The sequence below is a fragment of the Marmota marmota genome, unplaced genomic scaffold (assembly GCF_001458135.2).
Source record: "Marmota marmota marmota unplaced genomic scaffold, marMar, whole genome shotgun sequence".
Taxonomy (NCBI): Eukaryota; Metazoa; Chordata; class Mammalia; order Rodentia; family Sciuridae; genus Marmota; species Marmota marmota.
The window spans coordinates 21,435,712-21,451,099 of NW_026000185.1; the positions used below are offsets into that span (position 1 = coordinate 21,435,712).

At 46.1% G+C, this 15,388-nt stretch overlaps 1 protein-coding gene across 5 annotated transcripts; it reads left to right on the forward strand.

The window, feature by feature from the left end:
- The first annotated feature begins 1,560 nt into the window (after positions 1–1,560).
- Stx4 (syntaxin 4) lies at positions 1,561–7,094 on the forward strand. Of its 5 annotated transcripts, XM_015491332.2 has the most exons (11): positions 1,561–1,854; positions 2,032–2,133; positions 2,244–2,343; positions 2,466–2,540; positions 3,136–3,206; positions 4,933–5,041; positions 5,114–5,190; positions 5,412–5,549; positions 6,483–6,593; positions 6,664–6,762; positions 6,846–7,094. In XM_015491332.2, the coding sequence occupies exons 1-10, from the start codon at positions 1,825–1,827 to the stop codon at positions 6,745–6,747; spliced, it is 897 nt and encodes a 298-aa protein (XP_015346818.1). In that variant the 5' UTR covers positions 1,561–1,824; the 3' UTR covers positions 6,748–6,762; positions 6,846–7,094. The 5 variants fall into 5 exon arrangements, with proteins under 5 accessions (XP_015346818.1, XP_048645787.1, XP_015346817.1 ...); XM_048789830.1 differs by having other exon boundaries at positions 1,599–1,854; positions 2,014–2,133; positions 6,483–6,762; XM_015491331.2 differs by having other exon boundaries at positions 1,599–1,854; positions 2,222–2,343; positions 6,483–6,762.
- The last annotated feature ends 8,294 nt before the right edge of the window (positions 7,095–15,388 follow it).

Sequence of the window (15,388 nt, forward strand, 5' to 3'; positions counted from 1 at the left end):
AGGGTCTCGCTAAGTTACTTAGGGCCTTGCTAAATTGCTGAGGCTGGCTTTGAACTCTCAATCCTCCTGCCTCAGCCTCCTAAGCCTTTGGGATTACAGGTGAGCGTCACTGCACTCGGCAAGAGCAGGGCATATTGATAAAGTTGATCCTCCTTTCCATCCCCCTGCTGTTACCCATTGTACAGATGGGAGATCAAGGCCCAGAAGCAAGAAGTGACTCTGTAGTCTGTAGCAACTCAGGCACAAGAATATAGGTTTCCTGACCAGTGCATACTGGAGAGGGACCTTTCCTTCTCTTGCTTGAAGTTTTGCATGAGTTCACTGCAAAGAGCTGTACTCTTGACATATGTATATGATCTATGCATTCTTGGCTATGTGGAGACTGAGTGCTTTGGGAACTCCTCCTATAAAATGTAAGTTCCACAAGAGCAGAGATTTTTGTCTGTTAGTCCCTGATTATCTCCAGTCCCTGTAACAGTGTCTAGTCCATAGTATGTGCCCTATAAATATTACTCAAGTGAATGTATAGAGAGCCAGGTTAGGGAAGTGGCACCGTGAAAGAGCCTAAAGTCTAAAGATCAGGGAACCATGGGCTTCCTCTTTGTATACACGACAGGCTAAAATTCTGTTCAGAAATATTTCGTGAGTCCTTTACAGCAGTAGGTACTGAACTTGATGGTGAGGATTTAGATAAGAGCAAGACAGTCATGCTATGACCTCAGGCGAAGAGTAGGGGTGGGAGGTGTGAGTGGCAAGGAAGCAGCCCGCTCAACATAATACAGACACTTTTTTTCTCAGCCTGAGATGTCCTGAAATGGTCTCACTGATCGGAAATTGGTGAGTGCAGCGGGACTGCAGTGTTCCTGCAGGGCGCCGGCCGCCCACCTGTCAGAGGCTGAGCCAGGAGTATGCGGAAGAAATTTCTGCCTTGGGTGAGGTCACTTTCCACCCCCAGATTCTCTGCCTACTAACCCCTGCAATTCTTTGACGCTGAAGACTTCGGATATTGTTATTTTCTGACTTTCAAGGTCCCATGATGCTGACAGTCCCAATTCTAAGTCGTAAGTCTGCCAACGCTCCTGGTCCCCAAAAGAATACAAGCGAATTCAAGCCAATGTCCCACCACCCACTGCCTCAAAAGGTCTCTGGGATAGTCAGTGCCCTCCGCCCCACCTCGCGGGGGCTGTAGGGGAATAGCTCAGAGCCCGGGTGCCGTGGACGTCGTGAGACTGGTCTCGGAGGCAGCGTTGACAGAGCCGGGACACGTGACAGTCAGAGTCACGTTCTGCGGTTTGCGAGGCTGGGACCAAGCCGCTCACGTGACGCGAGGGGCGCCATGGGGTGATGTGAGATGCGGGTCTTTTTCGATTTACATAGAAATGACGCATTCCCACCCCTTTTGGCAACAGATTTCCGTTGGAAGAAGCGACGGTTCCGGTAAAGGGGGAGGGCTGTAGCATTGAAGCAGTTTTGCTTCCGTTCGGGGCTCTGTAGCTTCCGACCTCGCCTTTCCCTCGGGCGAGGAAGAGACGCGACCTGCTGCGCATGCCCCAACTATCCCAGAGGGGCGGGGCTGAAGCTACGGGAGCGGGAGGGGGGGAAGAAAAGGGAATTCCAACCTGTGGAACTTGAGGGGGTCCTGAAGTCGGCTCCTTCGCATTGACTGTGGACAGTGCGAGGGTCAGGGTCTTTGGCGGCTCATGAGGGTGTTGGGGTCCGCAGGGTGAGGGAGGGGGCTGTCAATGCGAGTGGGGTGCGGGACTTCCAAACTTAGAATCTTGAGGCCCTCTGGGCTCAGACGCCGGGGAGAGAGCTCCCGCCGCCATGCGGGACAGGACCCGCGAGCTGAGGCAGGTGAGAAACTGGGGAAGTAGGGTTGGGGGCTGGAGGACCGACTGGATTGCAGGAGCCCTGGTCTTCGGGACAGGGAGGGGTGGCTGATGGCCAGGAAGGAAAATCCCGGAAGACTATGGGTCCTGCGGGGCGAGAACTGCAGCATGAAAATGGTGCCAGTGACTTCGGCCCTGGCAGGGGGATAACAGTTCGGACGATGAGGACAAGGAGCGAGTTGCGCTGGTGGTGCACCCGGGCACAGCTCGGTTGGGGAGCCCAGACGATGAGTTCTTCCAGAAGGTAAGGGGCTGGGGTCTTGGCCTGGATTTTCGAGGGGGTAGGAGGACCGAGGAGCAGTGAAATCTGGAGTACCCCAAATCTCTTTCAGCCCTCTCGGTCATCCTTCTTAGGTCCAGACAATTCGGCAGACTATGGTCAAGCTGGAGAATAAAATCCGGGAGTTGGAGAAGCAGCAGGTCACCATCCTGGCCACGCCCCTTCCCGAGGAGAGTAAGCGAAATCCCGGGTGTACGCATGCTCAGCCCAATGGATTGTGGGGGTTGTAGTTAAGTGCAGGGTGATTTCTTGAGGTGGGGGCTGTGGTTGGGGAATCAAGGCCTTCTCTTGTTTAGGCATGAAGCAGGACCTGCAGAACCTGCGTGATGAGATCAAACAGCTGGGAAGGGAGATCCGCACTCAGCTGAAGGGTGAGCTCCTAGGTCCTCCCTTCCCTTTAGTTCTTCCCTGTTCCTGGTATGTCTGGGGAGTTTTTGCCTCTGAGAGACCAGTGATACATCCAGGTCACACAGCAGCCTGGGTCTAGAATCTCTGTACCCTGGCATCCAGTCCACTGTACTTTTCATAACATATGCCTGCTTTTTAGGTTCCTTTATTTAGAATGAAACCATTTACTCCTATAGTTCTTGCTGCTCAATGTGCGTTCTTTGGGTTTTGTTATGAGTCTTCTTCATACTCATGGGAACTCACTGATATAATGCAAGGAAAAATAAACTTTCTGTTGCCAGAGGCTCAAAATTGGTGTCCCCCCCCCACTCCCTGACCCCATGGTGTTGGGAATCTAATCCAAGGCCTTGTGTATACTGTGCATACATTTTACCACTGAGCAACATCCCCAGCCCCTAGTCATTTTATCATAAATTATAGTTCCCTAAAAAATTCCCCAGAAATGAGAAGCTCCCTATTAGGTAGCTGTGATCTGGCTGTGGCCCTTTTTCCTGGTTTCCAATTTCCAGAAGTCTTGAGTCAATATCCTTTTCTCTGGACTCTTGCGTCTTCCCACAGCCATAGAGCCTCAGAAGGAGGAAGCTGATGAGAATTCTAACTCCGTCAACACAAGAATGAGAAAAACCCAGGTGGGTTTATTTTTCCTAGAACTAGGACATTTCAGTAAGTGGTTCATAAATCATTAAATGGCAGATGTATGAAAGAAGGGCCCTTTAGAGATCCTTGAATCTTAACCTGATGATTTTCCAAATAGGGAGCTGAGGCTCAGAAAGGGAAAGTATTCACTTAAGGTGAAGAACCTAGTTTTCCTGATATAAAATCTATTATAACACCCTGCTTTCTTCTTCTCCATTCAGTGAATTTCTTTGTTCATAGACATGACCTTGGCTTGCCTACAGGAGACATGCTTTCAAGAAATGAGATTGGGAATATGGGTTGATTAGGGAGCAAACACATTATTCATGTATGACTTGGTGACTCTGCACAGACAAAGAGAAGGAGAAGTCAGAAATGACTGGCAACTTTCTTGCCTACATGGCAGGGACATCCTTGGCCCCATGGACAGTATTCAAGAAATCAGGAAGAGGAACTTTGCTAGGGCAGCACCGAAGAGGAACTTCACTGGGATGACATCTTAGTAAGGAGATTTGAAGTGATCTGACTGGCTCCCTCTGAGTGTCCAGTGAGAAGTGGCTTGGGGTTCTTGGAGGTTAGGGTTGGAGTTGGTGGACCCAGAGCTCAACAAAGGTCCCAAATCAAAGATGAAGAGGTTGGAGCATTTTGAAAGGGTGCAGTTGAGTCCAGGAGAGCAGATATATCTCTGAAGAAAGAATTCTAAAGGATGAGCTTATTTAAAATATCAGTGGAAGAACAAGGTGGAACAAAATGCCCCGGAGAGGATGTTTTAGGGAGAACCTAAAGCATGGTGATCTCCAGTTTAAGCAGTGAGACTGGCATTCAGCAAGCATTCAACATACATACATTGATTGCTCACTGTGTGCTGGACCCTTTTTAAACCAAAAATCCATATTTTGAGGGACTTATATTTTAGTGGGGCAGGACAATCGCCATAATAATAAAAACACAATAAGTATTAAGGACAAACGAGTAGGAGAAGAGGGTCAAAGAGTGCTGAGAAGGTAGGGTTGCAATTTTAATAAGGTAGACGGCTGACAGTAGTGTTCGGTGGTAGTGCTTGTGCTTAGGATGTTCAATCTCCAATCCCTAGAGCCACAAAAAAAATTTTTAAAAAGTTGGAGAAAAGCTGGGCGCTGTGGCACATGCCTGTAGTCCCAGTGGCTTGGGAGGCTGAGACAGGAGGACCATGAGTTCAAAGCCAGCCTCAGCAAAAGCAAGGCACTAAGCAATTTAGTGAGACTCTGTCTCTAAATAAAATATAAAAAAATACATCTGGGGATGTGGTTCAATGGTCGGGTGCCCCTGAGTTCAATCCCCAGTACCCCCCAACCACAAAAAAAAAAAAAAGGAAGAGAAAGCTTCATTCAGAATGTGACATTGGAACAAAGATTAAAAGATGTTTGTGGGGAATAAGCATACTAGACAGAAGAAGCAGTGAATTCAAAGGCTAGTAGTGGAAGTAAGGAATAAGGAACACTCTGGAGGGAAAGAGGAGATAAGGTCAGAGAGTTACTGGGGTCAAAGCAGATCGTGTAGGGCCACTTAGGCCTTGGTTAGGGCTTTGGCTTTCACTCAGAAGTGAGGGAGCCTGTTAGGGTGGTTAAGGCAGTAGGCACCTCATGACAGTTCATGTTTGCGCACTATATCCTTGGGATGCTGAGGCCCAGAGAGGCAGGGATCCTCCTGAGGTGCCCAGCTTGTATTCTCCATCCTTAGCATGGGGTGCTGTCCCAGCAATTTGTGGAGCTCATCAACAAGTGCAACTTGATGCAGTCTGAATACCGGGAAAAGAACGTGGAGCGCATTCGGAGGCAGCTGAAAATCAGTGAGTTGGAGCTCTAGACCTGTGGTGTCGGGTAATGCTGACCCAGCTCTGAGCTGGCCTTTTCTTTTACAGCCAATGCTGGAATGGTTTCTGATGAGGAGCTGGAGCAGATGCTGGACAGTGGGCAGAGTGAGGTGTTTGTATCCAATGTGAGTGCCCATGGCCATCTTCCCTCTGCTGGGCCTCCCATTTTCTCTGATCCCTGGTGCCTTTTGACTCAGGGCATACTGCAGCCCAGTATGGAGTCACTCATCAGGTTCCTGACTTTGCTCCTCGGCTAGGGGACTGCCCCAAAAACCCATCAGGAGCTTCTGACCTGTTGCTGGTCACCCTGTGATCTATTTCCTCTCTTCTGTCCACATCCCCCCAGATACTGAAGGACACACAGGTGACTCGACAGGCCCTAAATGAGATTTCAGCTCGGCATAGTGAGATCCAGCAGCTTGAACGCAGTATCCGTGAGCTTCATGAGATCTTCACTTTTTTAGCAACTGAGGTGGAGATGCAGGTGGGTACTGTGGGCAGCCCCCAGATGGGAGGCTATGCATAGTCAGAGCCTTCAGTCTCAACCTGGAACCAATCTCTCCACCCTTAGACTCTTTCCTGGGCTTTTGTGCTCTTCCAGGCTTGGCCATGTCTCAGGTGGCCCCTACTTCCATCCCTAGCCAAATCCCCAGAATTGTGCCCACCTCCACTGCTACCCAGATGGCCACTCCTTTGTACATAACCTCCCATCCATCTCTCCAATTTGCACCTACCCCAGGTATGGCCTCAATCATGGCTCCTCCACTACCAACAGAACCCACCTTCATGATTCTAAGAGCTCCTAAGTTTCCCCCTAGAGGACCTGCCTTCTAAAATTTGAGCAAGGTTGGGGTGTCAGTGGTATTCCTCTGGCCCATTGTAGGAGCTGAGGTAAGCTTCCAGCCCTGTCCTTGAGGAGCTGACCTCAGTAGTGCTACAGCCAATGCCCTTTTGCAGCTGGGAGTCATGGGAAAGGGCTTTCATTCAGTAGGAGTACCAGGACCTGAAGGCTGGTAGTGCCAGGAGGAGGCAGGAACAGGGAGGGCTTCATAGCAGCTGGGAAACAGACATAGAAGAATGGATGAATTCAGATAGATTTGTAAGGGGACAAAAGTTCAATATCTATGAAAAAGGTAGGAGCCATTTGAGGCCCGTGGCTCCATCTTGCCCCTACAAAAGGAGGTTGTATGAAATAAGGGAACAGGGGAGAAGGGACCACATTGATTGAAGGAGCCCAGGAAGCCGTCCTTAGGAGTCACAACTTTTATCAGATCTGGTCCTGCCATATCTTCTTTAGTGCAGTTTTTTTTTCTAAGACTGTCCTTTAGTCATTTGTGTCTGGGGTGGGCAAAGGAGTTGCTGGGCCCCCCTTGCCTGGTCATCCCTGTCTCCCTAAACCATTCTATCCTCTGTGCAGGGGGAGATGATCAACCGGATAGAAAAGAACATCCTGAGCTCAGCAGACTATGTGGAACGTGGGCAGGAACATGTCAAGAAAGCTCTGGAGAACCAGAAGAAGGCGAGGAAGGTGAGCCTCCAGCCCTGGCCCCAGCCCCAAGTGTTCCTGAGTGATTTTCCTGACTCCTCTTCTCCCACAGAAAAAAGTCATGATTGCCATCTGTGTGTCCATCACTGTTCTCATCCTAGCTGTCATCATTGGCATCACCACAGCAGTTGGATAATGTTGCTCATTCTCGGTGAGATATGGTGGGCTTGCCCTGTTCCTGGCACCAGCCTTCCCGCCTCCCCTCAGACCCTCTTCTCCCTCCTTCCCTTGCAGATATGGGGAATACCAGGGACTGGGGCCTGGCCTTCTCTCCCAGCAGCTGTGGGGGCAGGGCAGAGTCTCCAGCTGGACCCCTGTCCGGACACTGGCCCCTGCGCAAAGGGGCAGATGGTTTTTTCAGGATTGACAGCTGCTTATTCAGTGGGGCCTCCCCCTTCAGGCCATGATGCCTGGGGAAGGGCCTGTAGTGTCCTGTTTGACTGGGACACATGGTTTTGTAAAAAAATTAAAAAATCTTGGAGACCCCTGTGCATGTGTATTCCTAGAAGGATTGGCCCAGGGCTTCCACTGTCTAGCTTCCCACCTCCTGGACACTCCTGGGGCCAGGCTCAGTCAGACAGGCTCAGATCAGAGTGCCCTAGGTGTTGTGACCACAGTGGACTGGCTCTGTCTGTCTGTTCTCCCACAGAATGGGTAGAGTGTGTTGGGAAGAGATTTTGTCTGGCTCCCAGCTCATACTGTGCCCCCACTGTGAGTACATAAACCTGAATTGATGAGCTTATCAGGCAAGAAGTGTGTGTGTGTGTTTGTGTGAGACAGAGAGAGAGAGAAAGATATTAGTAGTGTCCCTGAGGCCAAAAGGAAGAGGCATCATGAAAAAGTAATTGAGTAAGTGAGGCTGTTACTTTGGGTACAGTGGTCAGGAAGGTCTGGTCTCAGAGGGGACATTTATTTTGAATGGTAAATGAGAAGGATTCAATTATAGAAAGATGCAGCCAAAGACACTGCCAGGCAATCTCAGCAACCTAGGCCCTTTACCTAAAAGGCATTGCTTTTTATGAGTTCAACTTAGAGAGCCATGACCCCAGAACAGCATACCTGATTACTGCAAGGTTACCAGGTGGAAGGAGGTAGAAGAGTCAGAAGAGCAAGGACCCTGATTTCCATAAGACATATGAACTACAAACCCTAACTCTAAATTCTAACCATTCCTAGTCCACATGCCTCATTTCTGGAGGATGTGACTCCTGTCCCAGACACTTGGTTTCAAAGGGTAAGCTGATTCCTGGCTCTGATGCCTGGTTGGAATAGGGGTGTGCTTGGCTCTGGTCCCCAAGGTCTGGGGGCGGAGTTTTAGTGGCCCAGTCCATCCCACTTTCAATCCCACAGGCTGCTACTGCCCCTTTCGGCTCAGGCCATCCAGCTGCAGGATGTACCAAGAATTGGGGAATGGATACATGTGGTGTCATTGGTGCATTTGGTGTGACGCCTGGAAATGAGTTGGGGGAGGGACTGGAGGGCAGGACTGGGTGCAAGGATTGGAACAAGCTAATGGGGGCCTGCTCTCCCTCCACCTGTGGCAGGGTAGCTGCCTGCAGCACCTACCTATGGCCCTAGAGTGGCAACTGACAACATCTGTATCTGGTCAGAGATCTCTAGCAGCTTGGCCAGCAGTTTGTGTGTGGGGTGGGGGGTGAGCTGAGGCATTGGCTTGGTTGCAACTGGAAAATGATTGGCTAGCGGACTTAGGGGTGGTCATCTCTACTCCTTGGTATTAAATAGTTCTTAGATCTAGGAAGCTGATATGGGCAGGACTTCCAAGTGAGTCCACAGACAGGCAAAAGTGGTTGGATCTCAGAGCTCCAGGGGCAAGACGAAACTTCCAAAAGAGGAGGGAGGAATTGTGGAGGGACTTGCAGGGGTAGTGAGTTAAGGACTTTACAGCAAAGAGCTTCCCATTCCCAGGAGTGTGAAAACCCAACCTAGATGACCACTCTATGGGGAAGCTGGGAGAGCTGGGAGGATCCTGCCCCAATACCAGACTGAATTTGGACTTGGGGGCCTCTGGGCTTCCCTGATTCTCCACCTTTTCCTCCTGTTGCCTGCATCTCCAGTGGAATTCTTTCCAGTTGGCTGCCTTTGTCCTCTCTTACCTCTCTGCCTTCAGAGTAAAACCACAAAATCTGTGGCATCTATGGGGATCTGATTCTTTGGGTATCCACATCTATGCAGCTGGATGTTCTTGAACTAAACAACATGTTAGTGCTTCTTTGCTGTGCTGGACAGCGCCACCCCTGAAAGAGATTACCTGTCTCACCCAGAAAACCATTCAGAACCTCCTGGAAGAGGTGACTAGATGATCAGGTGAGCCCTTGGATGCTTGGTGGGCTCAGTAGTTTGAACTTCTGTGGATTGTGGGGACACATTAATGGTTTGAAGAGGTGAGTAAAATTTTGGAACAGACCTGGCAGGCAAGTGAGTAAGTGGAGCAATGCATCAGAGCTCCCACAGGTTTCCCTGTGTACACACCATTCCCTGTGGGACACTGACCTCTGGAAAGAGTCAAGAGGAGGTAGATTTTGCATTGAAATCCTGGTGACGTTGCTTTGCTTTAGCTTAACTTTCAAGGAACAGACTATGGGTTAACTGTAACTTTTTCAAATCTACCTGTTTACAGTCTAGCTGCAACTTACTCAATATTTGTGGTTCAATTTCCCAAGAAGCTGGTCTAGTCCACTCTCCAGGTCAGGCTACGTTGACCTGCCTAGGAATTGTCTGTCCTTGAGTCATAACTTTATTCTTGGCCAAGATGTATGTAGGGTGCTACATGGTACCAAATGCTGTAGTGGAGTGTGTATGTGGTGGATGGAGGAGTGAACAAGTTCAGTGATTGACATCTTTGGTACAGCCTTGTGGAAGATAGAATTATTGTTTCAAATATTTATTGTCCTTCCCTACTGGGCCTCTCACTATAGGAGAATTATACACTCATGCCCCACTGACAGGAGTGGGGCTCTGTGCCTTGGCTTTCTTTGGCCAATGGAATATGAGTAGAAAGGTAAAGTATCACTTCCAAACATGAGCTGTATGTGGTGGCACATGCCTATAAATCCCACCTAGTGGGGAGACAGGCAGGAGGATCACAGGTTCAAGGGCAGCCCCTGCAATTTAGTGAGACCTGTCTCAAAAAATAAAAAAGGAGGCTGGGATATAACTCAGTGGTAGAGCCCTTCTGGGTTCAATCCCCAGTACAACAAACAAAAACCAAAACAAAAAAAAAAACTCCACAAAGTAATCTGGCAGCTTCCCTTGTCTTTTCCCTCTGCCATGAGCCTGGCAATTTCTAGATCTAGAATTCTCTTTGAGCTTGGAGCTCACAATGAAATGGCATGAAAGTAGGCTATAGCCAGCCCACATGTAAGATGATGTGTAATGTGAAAAACGTGTTTCTGCTGTTGGCTACTGATGTATTAAAGTTGTTCATCACCATATTATAATTAGTTTGAAATCTGTTACAGAATTAATACCTAAAATTGGGGTGCTGCTACAACAACAAAAACAAAATAAGCCTAAATTACGTGGCATCGGCTTTGAGCTAGACAGTTACTGGTGAAAAACTATTGGAAGTTGGGAGAATGGTGATACTTGTTTTGAAGTCATGAAGTATCTTGTTAAACTAAACTGGGAATAACCAAGAATATAATAATGACTAAATGACTTTAGGGCTTTAGGCAAAAGTTAGGCAAAAAAAAATATTAAAATAGCATACATTGGCCACTGTTGGGTGCATTGATAGATTACTTTAAGAAAAGAACAACTCAGAAAAATTGGTGAGTTATTTTAAATTTGTTTTTTAGTTGTAGTTGGTACAATATCTTTTTTTTGTACAATATCTTTATTTATTTATTTTTATGTGGTGCTGAGGACCCAACCCAGTATCTTACACGTGCAAGGCAAGTGCTCTACCACTGAGCTACAGCCCTGCCCCAAAATTGGTGAGTTTTTAAGCAGAAATGAAAGAGAATAAAGAAACTCCAGTCAAGTGATACACTTTCCCCCACCCCAATAATGGAGATTGAACCCTGGGGCACTTTACCACTGAGTTACATCCTCAGCTGTTTTAATTTTTTATTTTGAGACAGGATCTTTCTAAATTGCCCAGGCTGACATGAAACTTGTGATTCTCCTGCCAAGCTAGGAGTGTGTGTGTGTGTGTGTGTGTGTGTGTGTGTTAGTTACTGGGGATTGAACCCAAGGGTGCTCTACTACTGAGCTACATCCCCAGCTCTTTTTATATTTTACTTTGAGACAGGGTCTTGCTAAATTTCCCAGGTTGACCTCAAACTTGTGATCATCCTGCCTGTCTTAATCTCCTGAGTCACTGAGATTACAGGTGTGCACCACAGTGCCTACATGACATACTTTTTTTTATTAGTTGTTGATGGACCTTTATTTTATTTATTTATTTACATGTGGTGCTAGAATCGAACCCAGTGCCTCACACATGCTAGGCAAGCGCTCTACCACTGAGCCACAACCCCAGCCCATAATACACATTTTTTTTTAAGAGAGAGTGAGAGACAAACAGAGAGAGAGAGAGAATTTTTTAATATTTATTTTTTAGTTTTCGGCGGGCACAACATCTTTGTTTGTATGTGGTGCTGAGGATCGAACCCAGGCTGCACACATGCCAGGCGAGCGCGCTACCGCTTGAGCCACATCCCCAGCCCCCATGATACACATTTTTAACCAGTAAAAGATACAACTACCTGGGTGCGGTGGCACATGGGCAGGAGGATTGTGAGTTCAAAGCCAGCCTCAACAAAAGTGAGATCCTGTCTCTCTAAATAAAATACAAAATAGGGCTGGGGATGTGGTCACATGCTCCTGAGTTCAATCCCTGATAGCTCTCCCTCCAAAAAAAGAAGATACCTAAATTCAGATGCAGTAACACATGCTGCCTATAATCCCAGATAATTGAGAGGCAGAGCCATCAGGATCACAGGTTCAAGGCCAGCTTGTGTAATTTAGTGAGACCCTCTCTCAAATTTTAAAGAATTAAAAAAGGGTGAGGATGTAGCTCAACTTTAGAGCACTTACCTAGCGTGTGTGAGGCCCTGGGTTCAATTCCCAGCACCAAGAAAAAAATAAAATAAAACTGAGGATGACAAAATTTGATGAAAACTCATTTTTGTGACAAGGGCCACATTAAGTGTGTTATGTCTTTTGTAAAAACATCTGAACTGATTAAAGTGGTTCCTAAAGCTGGGTAAAGTGGCACATGCCTATAATCCCAGTGAGTTGTGAGGTGGAGGCAGAAAGATTGCAAGTTGGAGGCTAGTGTGGCAACTTAGATTCTAACTCAAAGTAAGAAATAAATCCAATGTCCTCTCAAATGTGGTCAAGGAGAATAAATGGAAGAGGATTGTCCACTCCAAGGACCGAACATGAAGAATGAATCAAGAAACTATTCCCAGGAAGCAGTTCCAGGGAAAGATGGGGGTCATTCTCAATATCTACCCTGCTGAATTTTAGATTTATTATGGACCAGTAACTGTCTCCCATTTGTCCCTGTGAATGGGAGCATGTACTGTTGTTTTCCTGTCCTTATTCTACTATTTTCCTTTTTTGGTACTGGGGATTGAACTCCAGACCTTGCACATGTCAGGCAAGCATTCTACCACTAAATTATATCCCTAAACCCCTTGTTCTACTTTATATGTTGGGGGTATGTGTGTGTGTTGGGAGGCAGGGACACAGATGTCTCTCTCTCTCTCTCTCTCTCTCTCTCTCTCTCTCTCTCTCTCTCTCGTCTCTGGATCAAGGGAAGCCACATCTGGAGATGATATAGAGATTTGTAAAGATCTGTCATGATTAGATGGGTCATTTGAGTTGTCTTTCTTGGGAAGGGGATGCATTTGTTTTGTATGTGGAAAACAAGACAAAGGCAATAATTATGATGAAGAGGAAGATTTTATAATTGTTCAAAAACATTCACTGACACTTTCTATGGGGCTCAATCACATGGAAAGATTATTCCTACTCCACTGATGTCACGTTTGGATATATGGCATGCTTTAGCCAATGGAACTTGAGTGGAAATGACATATACCGGAAAAAAAAAAAAAAAGCCATCACAGGCCAGGCATGGTGTTGCACACCTGTAATCCCAGCAGCTGGGAAGGCTGAGGCAAGAGCATCCAGGTTCAAAGACAGTCTCAGCAACTTAGTGAAGCCCTAGGTAACTTAGCAAGACTCTGTCTCAGAATAAAAAATGGACTAGGGATGTGGCTTAGTGATTAAGTGCCCCTGGGTTCAATTCCTGATACCAAAATAATGATAATAAATTTTTTAAAAAAGAGTCATCATGGGGGTGGGGGGACTGGGGTTGTGGCTTAGCAGTATAGTGCTCACCTAGCACATGTGAGGCCCTGGGTTCGATCCTCAGCACCACATATAAATAAATAAAGTAAAGGTATTGTGTCCAAGTATTACTAAAAAATAAGTTTTTAAAAATGCTTAAAAAAAAAAGAGTCATCACAGGGTTGAGGCTGTGGCTCAGTGGTAGAGTGCTTGCCTAGCATGTGTGAGGCACTGGGTTTGATTCTTAGCATCACATATAAATAAATTAATAAAATAAAGGTCCATACATCCAAAAAATATATTTAAGAAAAAGAGCCATCAGAGAGTCTGCCACCTTTCCTCATTTTTCTCTGTTGAGATTGAAAGTTCCAGATTGAGTTGTTCCTTAAAATTGGATTCTGGAATAAAGATGGCATAGACTTAGGAGAAAGTAGCTCAGTGGTAGAGCACTTAACTAGCATGTGCAAGGCTGTGGGTTCAATTCCCAGCAAAACACACACATACACACAATGGTACAGAACAGAAGGGTAGCTGTCCTGTGGAAGACACCGAGTTATACTCTGTCAGAAATATGTATTTGTTGTTGTGAGCCACTGAGATACTTGGATTGTTGTTACTGAAGCAAACTTGATCCTGGCTGATTGATAAAAGTTCCCTACAAACTTTAAAGCCTCCTCTACTTGGTTCTCCTTTTCCATCACTATGATAATTTGCATACCATAATGAACTTTAGTGATATTATGATGTCTGAGCCTTTTCCCCCTGTTCAGGTCCTATCCAACGAAGCTTCTTGATTCTTACTGGCTCTTTGTAACTAGTGGCAGCCGCTCATGTGGATGAGAAAAATAACCTTGGAGGAAGGGATGAAAACAAGATAAAATGAACCCTAGGTCTTGATGACTTTATGGAAAGACCCACCATACTACTTGGAGGAAGTAGTATGGACCTATCCTAGTGGAGAGGTCAAATATAGGGTGGGCCCAGATCTTCTAGCATTACATCAACCTCACATATATCCTAAGACCATGGTGGCACCCTTGCAGAAGAGCTGCAAGAAGGAAAAAAAGAAAAGTAAAGCCTAAACTTGCCTTAATTCCACAGCTATCCACCCTTCAAAACAATGTCAACATAATGGATAGTAACTGGGAATCCTACATTCGTTTGCATAGTATGGAGACAGCTTCATGAAATAGAGACCCAGAATAACTGTGCCTTAAGTTAGAAATTTCCCTCATATAATAGTCCAAATTAGGGGCTAGGGTTGTGACTCAGTGGTAGAGTGCTTGCCTAACATGGGTGTGGCACTGGGTTTGATCCTCAGCACCATATAAAAATAAATAAATAAAAATACACCTACAACTAAAAAAAAATTTTTTTTAAAGTCCAAGTTAGTAGTATGGTGGGTCTTTCCATAAAGTCATCAAGACCTAGGGTTCATTTTATCTTGTTTTCATCCCTTCTTGGACCCAAGATGGTCCACCCATTTCCACAGTCCCGCCCTTATGAAGGCAGGAACTTGAAGGGGATGGCTTGCAGTTTCCCCTAAATTGCATGACTCAAGTTGTACAGATCATTTCTGCTCTGATTCAGTGGATAGAATGTAAGTCACAAGGCCACACCCAGATGAAAGAATTGCTGAGAAATATAATCTTTATACCCTGAGCAGCTTTTTGCCAAATTAAAGTTCTCTTACTCCAAAAGGTGGGGAGAGATATTGGGGACCACTAGCAGCTATAGCCAACATTGTGTTACTCCAACTGTATTATTTTTCTATTACTGATATGTCAAATTATCATGAACTTAATTACTTAAAACAACATACATTTATTCTTTTATAGTTCTGGAGGTCCGAAGTCCAAAATCAGTTTCACTGTGCTCAAAGTGTCAGCAGAATTGCTTCCTACTGGTGGCTCCAATGGAGAATCCAGTCCTTTGCTTTTTTCAGCTTTTAGTAGTTTCCTGTATTCCTTAGCTGGTGGCCCAATCCTTCATTGGAGAGCACATCTATCTATTCAGTTTCACACCATCTTCTCTTAACTTCTGTGTCCCTCTTAGGAGGATCCTTGTAATTGCATAGGGCCCATACAGATAATCCAAGACATTCTTCCCATCTTAAGCTGCTCAATTACACTTTCAAAGTCCCTTTTGCCATAGAAGTTAACATTCACAGATTCCAGGAATTGGGACATGTACATATTTGGGGGACTGTTATTCAACCCTCCATACCACATTTACTCATTCATTTATTCATAATATTTTTTGAGCAAGACCTATGTTCTAGGCATTATGGAATGTGATGGAAAACAAAAATTAACATAACATTGTGATATGACAAAAAATTGGATACAGCTGTTCTAGCAGGTACTCATGAATGGTTCTTAGGAAAGGGGACTAATCCAAAGGGTGAAACTGAGAGCCTAAAGGGCAGAAACCCATTAGGATTTTTTTTTTTT